This window comes from Dipodomys ordii, unplaced genomic scaffold (genome assembly GCF_000151885.1).
Source record: "Dipodomys ordii isolate 6190 unplaced genomic scaffold, Dord_2.0 Scaffold2, whole genome shotgun sequence".
NCBI lineage: Eukaryota > Metazoa > Chordata > Mammalia > Rodentia > Heteromyidae > Dipodomys > Dipodomys ordii.
Window position 1 is genome coordinate 31138750 of NW_012267218.1, and position 9978 is coordinate 31148727.

At 41.4% G+C, this 9978-nt stretch overlaps 1 protein-coding gene across 1 annotated transcript in view; it reads left to right on the top strand.

Annotated features, from left to right (window-relative positions):
- Positions 1–9578, top strand: part of Zbtb25 (zinc finger and BTB domain containing 25) — a 41511-nt gene extending 31933 nt beyond the window's left edge. Inside the window, exon 3 of the mRNA XM_013015207.1 lies at positions 8387–9578. Coding sequence (XP_012870661.1) covers positions 8387–9521 — 1135 coding nt within the window. The 3' untranslated portion in view covers positions 9522–9578. The remainder of the gene's footprint in view (positions 1–8386) is intronic.
- Positions 9579–9978: the final 400 nt, after the last annotated feature.

Consider the following 9978-nt stretch of genomic DNA (forward strand, 5'->3'; position numbering starts at 1 on the left):
ACCGGACCCAAAAACAGAAAACAAAAGAAAAAGCCAGAATGGTTCTGTGGCCCAAGTGGTAGAGTGCTAGCCTTGAGCAAAAAGAAGCTCAGGGACAGTGCCCAGGCCCTGAGTTCAAGCTCCAGGACTGGCAAAAGAGGAGGAGGAGGAGGAGGAAGCAGAAGAAAAGGAGGAGGAGGAGGAGGAGAAAACAGGAGAGGCTTCTACAATAGTCTTTTTTTCCTCTGTGCCACCCTATTCTAAGCCAGAACATTTAAGAATATCTCTCTCTGTCTCTGCTCTCTGTCTCTCTCTTTCTCTTTCTCTCTTTTTCTCTGCTTTCTTTCTTTTCAAAAAGGGTCTTACAGTATTACCCAGGCTAGCATCAAAATCTTGTCCTCAAACAATATTCCTGCCTCAGCCTACTGAATAACCAGCACTATCGGCATGTACACCGGATCTGGCCTCACAGATGTTTAAATACATCTAATGAATTTGATTTCTGACATTTAGCCACATGTACATCTTTGGGCTCCCTCCTTAACCATGCACACTTTTGAAAACATAACACAGTCAAGCTCAGAATGTAAAGTGTAATGCACTGAGTTCTAAAACAAAGATTTTCTCCTGGTAAACAATGATTTAGATATATACAAAATAGTAAGATTAATTTTTATCTTTTTTGTTTTTTTTCTTTAGCGGGGCTTGAAATTGGCCTGGGCATTGTCCCTGACCTTTCTTGTTCAAGGCTAGCACTTTACCACTTGATCCATTGCTCCACTTTTAGCTTTTGCTGGTTAATTGGAGATAAGAGTCTTATGGACTTCCCTGTTCAGGCTGATTTAGAACTTGGATCCTCAGATCTCAGCTTGTTGAGTAGTTAGGATTATAGTTGTGAGCTATCAGCTTTTTAGTTTTAATTTTATTTAGATTTTTAAGATGGTCTCACTATGTGGCCTTGAACTGGTGATCCTCTCTCTCCTCCCAAGTGCTGGGATTATATGCAGGAATAATACCATACTCAGCTTCTGTGTATTATTATTATTAAGATACAATTCCTAACTTTAAATCAAAATAAACCCCCGCTTTTTATGTAAGTAAAACCTTTACTTCTGACCATCTCATCTGGAAAATGGAGCTATAGTCTTAGCTAGAATCTTAACGATACACTGTGGCTCACAGATTGATTAGCAAGCTTGAAGCTGGGATTGCCATACGTATTTTTCTCAATGTATCAGCTCATAGGTTTTCCCTTCTGTCCAGTTTCTACATATACTTGATTGCTTGAGAAAACTAGAGGAAGTTTCAGGATTTGTTTATATTATCAGAACTCATTATGAAATAAGGACAATCTGTCTTAAAACAGAAATGTCTTGCTGTATCACTTTTGTGATTGTAATGTCTTGCTCTGCCTTCCTAACTGTAAAGTGAATGAGTAACACCTCCATCACAGAATGGTGTGAGGGTTTATATGAAAATACTGATAAAGCCAGTATTTTTTGTCAACATTAAAGACAAAAACTAACCATATATAGAATACTTATTAGCCATATGCTGGTGGCTCACATCTGTAATCCCTAGCTATTCAGGAGGCTGAGATCTGAGGGTTGTGGTTCAAAGTCAGCCTGGGCAGAAAAATCCATGAGACTCTTTATCTCCATCCAGTTAAGCCAGAAGTAGAGCTGTGACTCAAATGTTAGAGTAATCTAGGTCCTGAGTTCAAGCCCCACGACCAGCACAAAAAAACAAAAAGGAAAGCAAGAATAAAAGAGAGAAAACACTTATTCTGTAGCTAAACTATTGACTTCAGAATTCCATTTTGTAAATTTTAAAATATTAGGGACTGAGGTTGTGGCTTAAGTGGTAGAGTATCTGCTTAGCAAGTGCAAGGCCTAAGTTCAAACACGAGGACCAACAAAAACAAAGCAAAACATAAAACCATAAAAGTAAGCATGCAGCAGTATTTAACTAAATGACATTCAATAATTCCTTTTTACAAATCTTTCAGAAGTTGAATTCTTTCTTTCTTTCTTTCTTTTTTTGGTCGGTCATGGGGCTTGAACTCTGGGCTTGGGCGCTGTCCCTGCACTCTTCAGCTCAAGGCGAGCGCTCTGCAACTTGAGCCAAAGTGCCACTTCCGGTTTTCTAGTGGTTTATTGGAGATAAGAGTCTTATGGACTTTCCTACCCAGGCTGGTTTTGAACCGTGATCCTCAGATCCTCAGCCTCCTGAGTAGCTAGGATTACAGGCGTGAGCCACCAGTGCTCAGCAAAAGTTGAATTATTTCTATTCTGCAATTTATCCTTATTTCTCTTAAGCCTTTATCAAGGATATATTAGGTTTTTGGCATTTTTGGAAATGAAACCTTGCCAGTTTCAGTGTTATTGAAAGTTTTCCCAAATTAATTGTTTTTATATAACAAAAGAAATAAAAAGCAGTTGAGAGCTGGGTGCTGGTAGCTCATGCCTGTAATCCTACTTAGGAGGCTACAATCTTAGGATCTCAATTCTAAGCCACCTCAGGTAGAAATATCGATGACTCTTTATTTCCAATGAACCAACAAAAATCTGGAAGTGGCACTGTGGCTCAAATAGTAAAGTACCAGCCTTGAGTGAAAAAGCTAAGGGACAGCACCTAAACCCTAAGTTCAAATCCTGTTACCAGCACCAAAAAAGAAAAGGCAATGAGGGGCTGGGAAGGTGGCTCAGTGGTAGAGCGCTTGCCTTGTATGCATGAGGCCCTGGGTTCGATTCCTCAGCACCACATAAGCAAAAAGAAAGCCAGAAGTGGTGCTGTGGCTCAAGTGGTAGAGTGCTAGCCTTGAGCTGAAGAGCAGAGGGACAGCGCCAAGGCCCAGAGTTCAGGCCCATGACCGGACCCCCCCCCCAAAAAAAAGAAAAGGCAATGAATCAATATCTTTTTATTTATTTGCTGAAGATAAATAGTAGGGACAGGAAATGGAGCAAGTATAATACATAATGTTTTTTCTTTCTTTCTTTTTTCTTTTTGCTAGAACTCAGGACCTGGGCATTGTCCCTGAGCTGCTTTTGCTCAAGGCTAGCACGCTACCAATTGATCCACAGCACCACTTCCAAATCTTTCTGTGTATGTGGTACTGAGGAATCAAACTCGGGGCTTCATGCATGTTTGGCAAACACTCTAACACTAAACCACATTCCCAGACCCACAATGTTCTTTTAAAATAGTATTAGATATGTTTTCACTGAAAGCTGAAGGAAATGCCTATGAGTCATGGTAAAAGATAATCTAGAAATAGCCAGGTGCTGGTGGCTCATGCCCATAATCCTAGCTACTCATGAGGCTGAGACGTGAGGATCGAGGTTCAAGGCCATCTTGGACAGAAAAGTCCCTGTGAGACTCTTTTTTTTTGGGGGGGGGGTCCTGTCGTGGGGCCTGAACTCTAGGCCTGGGCGCTGTCCCTCAGCTCTTTAGCTCAAGGCTAGCGCTCTACCACTTGAGTCATAGTGCCACTTCCACTTTTTGCCTATGTGGTGCTGAGGAATCGAACCCAGGGCCTCAGGCATGCAAGGCAAGCGCTCTACTACTGAGCCAACTTCCCAGCCCATAGTGAGACTCTTATCTCCAATTAATCACTCAAAAGCTGGAAGTGGATCTGTGGCTCAAAGTGGTAGAGCACTAACCTTGAGCAGAAGAGTGCAGGGACAGTGCCCAGACCCTGAGTTCAAGCCCCACAGCGGTTTAAAAAGATAAATTATATATATATATATATATATATATATATATTCAAGCCAAGTGCCAGTGGCTCACACTAGCTATTAAAGAGACTGAGAACTAGAGGATCTAAGAAGATGATAGTGAGGACAGAAAAGTCCATGAAGCTCTGTCTCCAAAAGAACCCTAGCAAATAGAACTGGAGTCCTGGCTCAAGTGCTAGAGCTCCATTCAAGAAAGCAAACCAAGCAAAATTGAGGCCCTGAGTTCAAACTTCAGTACCACCAAAATAAGTAATTGAAAAATATATAAAATATATGACTCCATTAAAATTTGTTTATATAGACATTCATTTTTATTGTTATTTTTTATGGTACTAGGATTTGAACTCAGGCCTCATGCTTGGTAGGCTGGAGTTTCTACTACTTGAGTGATGCCTCAGCTTGTATAGAAAAATCCTTAATGTTGAAACTTGGATCTTTGCTAATAAGTATCATTTTTATAGTAATTAAGATAAAAACAGGTCATTTAAAGTTTTCATAATGTAATTGGTGTCCTTGTGTGTTTTACACCAAATGTGTCTATGGTGTTTTATCATAATGTGTGAGAGTAATATTGCTGTAAATGACTATTCTCTGCTGAACTGTCCTTGTATAGTGGTCTTTTGAAAACTACGGTAAAGTTCCACAATCCCAAGCCTATATGTCTGAAATACAAGTAATCCCAAATTGTGATTGTTACTTTCCAGACTTGGAAAAAATCATTGTGTTTCAATATGTGTCTGTGCCACATTTAATTACTTAGTAGATATTGTTCCAGTGCAATTGACATCCAAGTCATCAATTCTTCTGTGCCAAATAAAGTCACTTAATGTCAGAATAGATCAAAGTATAAACTAAAAATGCTTTAAAAGAACTTGTATTACAAAATCTTGTATAATATAAATGACTAATGAAGCAATCTTTAAATTTCAAAATAATACATAACAAAAAGTAGAGACAGAAATCAATAATACTCTGTATGGTTGAGCTCTTCCACCAAATGTATGATACACTGCTTTGTGAATTTAGAAAGTTTGTATCCTCTAGTTGAAATGGAAACAGTGGAGTTCATGTATTTTATCAAGTCAAATAAAATGTGATTTAATCAAAACAAAATCTTTTTAGCAGCTCAACTTATAGATTGTGTTCTTATTTTACAACAGTGTCTGCCAAATATTGTCTTTCTCGTGTTACAGTAAGGAATCTATTGGATAATATTTTGGAGGTGTGATGCAAGAAAGCATCAATGAGGCGGCCCCAGTGGCTCCCGCCTGTAGTCCTAGCTGCTCAGAAGGCTGAGATCTGAGGATCACGGTTCAAAGCCAACCTGGGCAGGGAAAGTTCATGGACTCTTATCTCCAATTAAACACCAGAAAACAGGAAGTGGTGCTCTGGCTCAAGTGGTGGAGTGCCAGCCTTGAGCTGAAGAGCTCAAGGACTGTGCCCAAACCCAGAGTTCAAGCCCTACAACTGACCAAAAAAAAAAAAAAGGAGGAGGAGGAGGAGGAAGAGCATCAGTGATGAGCCTGGTGCTGGTGGCTCATGCCTGTAATCCTAGCACTAAGGAAGCTGACATCTGAGGATCATGGTTCAAAGCTAGCAGTCAGGAAAGTCTGTGAGACTCTTTTTCTTTTTTTTTTTTGGGTCCGGTCGTGGCACCTGAACTCTGGGCCTGGGCGCTGTCCCTCAGCTCTTCAGCTCAAGGCTAGCACTCTACGACTTGAGCCACAGCGCCACTTCCGGCTTTTTTCTTATGTGGTGCTGGGGAATCGAACCCAGGGCCTCGAGCATGTAAGGCAAGTGCTATACCACTGAGCCACCTTCCCAGCCCTCTGTGAGACTCTTAACTTCAATAAACCACCAGAAAACAGAAAGTAGAGCTGTGGCTCAAAGTGGTAGAGCACTAGCCTTGAGCAAAAAGAGCTCAGGGACAGCACTCAGGCCCTAAGTTCAAGCCCCACAACAACAACAACAAAAAAGCATCAGTGGGCAATTCTTGACAACCATAATCTGCAGTGATACAAGAGTAGTGTCATAGTAAATGTTTTCCTACCAACTTCTCTGGAAAGAAAAGTGATGTCATTTCCTAGAATTTTTTTGCTTTGTTCTTTTGTTTTACCTGTTTATACTCTACTGCATCTCCTGCCTCCAATAACAATCTATTGCAGTGGTCCCTAACCAGGGTATATTAGCCAGAGGTCTCCAGGAAAAAAGAACCAGCATCAGGAGACTGAGATCAGAGGATTGCAGTTTGAATCCAACTTGAACAAGTCAATGAGATTATTAACTCCCCTTAACCACTCAAACGTCAGAAGTGGCTGGGTCCTAGTGGCTCATACCTCTAATCCTAACAACTCAGAAGAGACTGAGATCTGAGGATTGCAGTTGGAAGCCAGCCCCGGCTGGTAAAATCTTCTCACAAATAAACTATCAAAAAAAACAAATGTGGAACTGTAGCTAAAGTGGTAAAGTGTTAGCCTTGACCACAGCGCTCAGGGACAGTGCCCACTCCCTCAGTTCAAGCCCCAGGTTGGGTACCCTCCCCCGCCACACACCACACAGAACCAGAAATGGAAGTGTGCTCAATGGTAGAGTGTCAGCCTTCTGCCATAAAGTCAAGCATGAGAGCATGAGCCCCTGAGTTCAAGTTGCAGTGCCAGACAAATAAAGGAACAGAGCTAGGCACTGGTGGCTCATCCCTATAATCCTAGTTACTCAGGAGGCTGAGATCTGAAGATCTCAACTGGGGCAGCAAAGTCTATGAGACATCGCCAATTAATCACCAAAAAACCAGAAGTGAAGCTGTGGCTGAAGCAGTAGAGTGCTAGCCATAAGCAAAAAAGCTCAGGACAGTGCCTAGGCCCTCCCTGAGTTCAAGTCCGAGGACCAGCGTGCACACACACACACACACACACACATCAACAATTATTTAAATTGGGTGAGCTGTTTTTGATTGTTGGATGAAGCACAAGGAGGTTGCTACTGGTATCTAGTGGATAGAGGTCAATGGTACTGTTAAACATCTTACAATGCAGAGGACAGTCCCACAATGAAGAATTGTTCAACCTAAAATACCAGTAGTGGCAGGTGTTGAACCTGATCTGAAAACTCAAATATACTTTATGGTGGTTGCCAGTAATTTGGGGATTTCTAGCTCATGATTTTGGAATTAATGTTGATACAATGGAATATGTGGTATCTTCTTTCCAAATTAAATTATCAAAGACTAGGATAAGAAGAGCAGCTTCTCTATCCTTATTCTTGTGAGTTAACCTAAAAGGAAGTGGTGAAAAAACAACTGCTTTTTCCTTTCTTTTTTCAGTTTACTTTCTATTTCAAATTTCTGAGTCTAGTGTCTTTAATCTTTGTGGGGCCTGAACTCTGGGCCTGGGCGCTGTCCCTCAGCTCTTCAGCTCAAGGCCAGTGCTCTACCACTTGAGCCACAGCGCCACTTCTGGCTTTTTTCTTTTTTGCTTATGTGGTGCTGGGGAATCGAACCCAGGGCCTCAGGCATACAAGGCAAGCGCTCTACCACTGAGCCAGCTTCCTAGCCCCATCCCTTAGAATTTCTGTACTCTAGATATTTTACATAAGTAGAATCTTTTGTTGTTGGTGGTGGTGGTCATGGGGCTTGAACTCCAGGCCTGGGTACTTTCCCTGAACTCTAGCTCAGGGCTAGTGCTCTACAACTTTGAGAAACAGAGCCACTTCTGTTTTTCTGGTGGTTGATTGGAGATAGGAGTCTTGTGGACTTTCCTTCCCAGGCTGGCTTGGAACCATGATCCTCAGATTTCAGCCTCCTGAGTAGCTAGAATTACAGGCCTGAGCCACCAGTGCCTGGCTATAAGTAGAATCTTAACAATATTTCTCCTTTTATGGCTGGCTGATTTTACATAATATAATGTTTCTAGGGGTTCATCCAATAAGGATGACATGTATCAGAACTTTATTCTGTGTCTGTGTGTGCACACATTTGTGTGCATGCACACATGCCCCATTTCTTGGGCTTGAATTCAGGGTCTAGTTCCCCTACTTGGCTTTTTTGCTCATGACTGGTGCTCTAACCACTTGATCCACACCTCCACTTCCTACTTTTTTCTAGTTAATTGGAGATAAGAGTCTCAGGACTTACCTTCTCCAACTAAGATCCTCTAAGATCTCAGCCTCCTGATTTGCTAGGATTATAGATGTGAGCTACCAACACCAGCAGAACTTCATTCTTTTTGATGGCTGAATAATATTCTATTGTATATATAAGCCACATCTTGTTTACCCATTCATCTTTTGATGGAATTTAGATTGTTTCCACCTGTTGGCTGTAGTAATAATGCTTCACTGAATGTTGTCATCTGTTGGGGTCCCTGTGGTCAGTTCTTTTAATTATGTACTTAATAGATTATATTCCTTAAGAGCAGGGTATCTATTTTTATCATAATTTTTCTACCCCATGTACTTAGTATAGAGCATATGGCTTAGGAATCTAAGTTTCTTTCTGTAGTCAGTGAATTGAATACATGAAGGCTTGTTGGTAGACCATAAAAGTGGCATAAAATGAAACAGTATGTTTCTGTTAACTGTATTTCAAGAAATTGCTTTAACTTAATATTCTGCTGCTAACTAAACAGCTAATAGGTTATGATTCATATTTTGTGGGTCTGTTTTTGTTTTAACAGTGAATGCATAAAAATACAACCAACTGACATCCAACCTGACATATTCAGCTATTTGTTGCATATTATGTACACGGGGAAAGGGCCAAAACAAATTGTGGATCATAGTCGTTTGGAAGAAGGGATTCGATTTCTCCACGCAGACTATCTTTCTCATATTGCAACTGAAATGAATCAAGTGTTCTCACCAGAGACGGTGCAGTCTTCAAATCTGTATGGCATTCAGATTTCAACAACCCATAAAACAGCTGTCAAACAAGGGCTGGAGGTCAAAGACACTCCTGCCAATAACAGTGGAAACAGAGGTTCTGTCCAGGGTGACCACCCCCAGCTGCAACTCTCTCTTGCTATTGGGCTGGATGATGGTACTGCAGACCAGCAGAGGACCCATCCATCCACTCAGGCTTTAGAGGAGTCCCAGAAGCCTCCAGTGTCCATCAAGCAGGAAAGATGTGATCCAGAGTCTCTGATCTCCCAGGGCCGCCCCTCCCCCTCACCAGAGGTAACAGGCCCTTCTTTTACAGAAAACAGTATCAAAGTCCACATATGTCATTACTGTGGGGAGCGTTTTGAGTCCCGTAATAACCTAAGACAACATCTCCATACCCACGTGTCTGGATCACTCCCATTTGGTGTTCCTGCTTCCATTTTGGAAAGTAATGACCTTGGTGAAGTCCATCCACTAAATGAAAACAGTGAGGCTCTTGAATGCCATAGGCTCAGCTCCTTCATTGTGAAGGAGAACGAACATCAGCCTGATCACTCAAATCGAGGTTCTGCAGAGCCTTTGCAGATCAGTCAGGTGTCTTTGATCTCCAAAGACACAGAGCCAGTAGAATTGAACTGTAATTTTTCATTTTCAAGGAAAAGAAAAATCAGCTGTACCATCTGTGGTCATAAATTTCCTCGAAAGAGTCAGTTACTAGAACACATGTATATACACAAAGGTAAATCTTACCGATACAACCGATGCCAAAGGTTGGGCAACGCATTGGCTCAGAGATTTCAGCCATATTGGGACAACTGGTCTGATGTCCCCCTGAAAAGTGCTCGCTTATCACAAGAACACTTAGATTTGCCTTGCGCCTTAGAGTCAGAACTCACACAAGAAAACGTGGACACAATCCTAGTTGAGTAGCAGCGTCTTCAGAATTTTTACACCAAGGCATTTTTTTATTCATAAATTATTTTCCTCAGATTCTATTGACTTTTAAGAACAATGTATCCATGGTTTTAAGTAGTAGTCTATGGCTAATTAAATTAACTTTCAGTTAGTCTAGTCTTATAAACTTCTTATCATTAAATCATATGTTAGAAATCAGAGGTTCAAGCTGATCCTAGTAACTGAAGCCTTTACTCCTAACAGCTTGGGAAATAGAGATTGGGGGATGGTGGTTCAAGGTCAGTATGGGCATATCAATTCTCATTCCAGTCAATAGCTGGTTGTAGTGACACTGCAGTGCATACCTGTCATCCAAGCATCAAAAGAAAGTACAAATAAGAAGATCGCAGGGGGCTGGGAAGGTGGCTCAGTGGTAGATCGCTTGCTTTGCATGCATGAGGCCCTGGGTTCAATTCCTCAGCACCACAAAAGC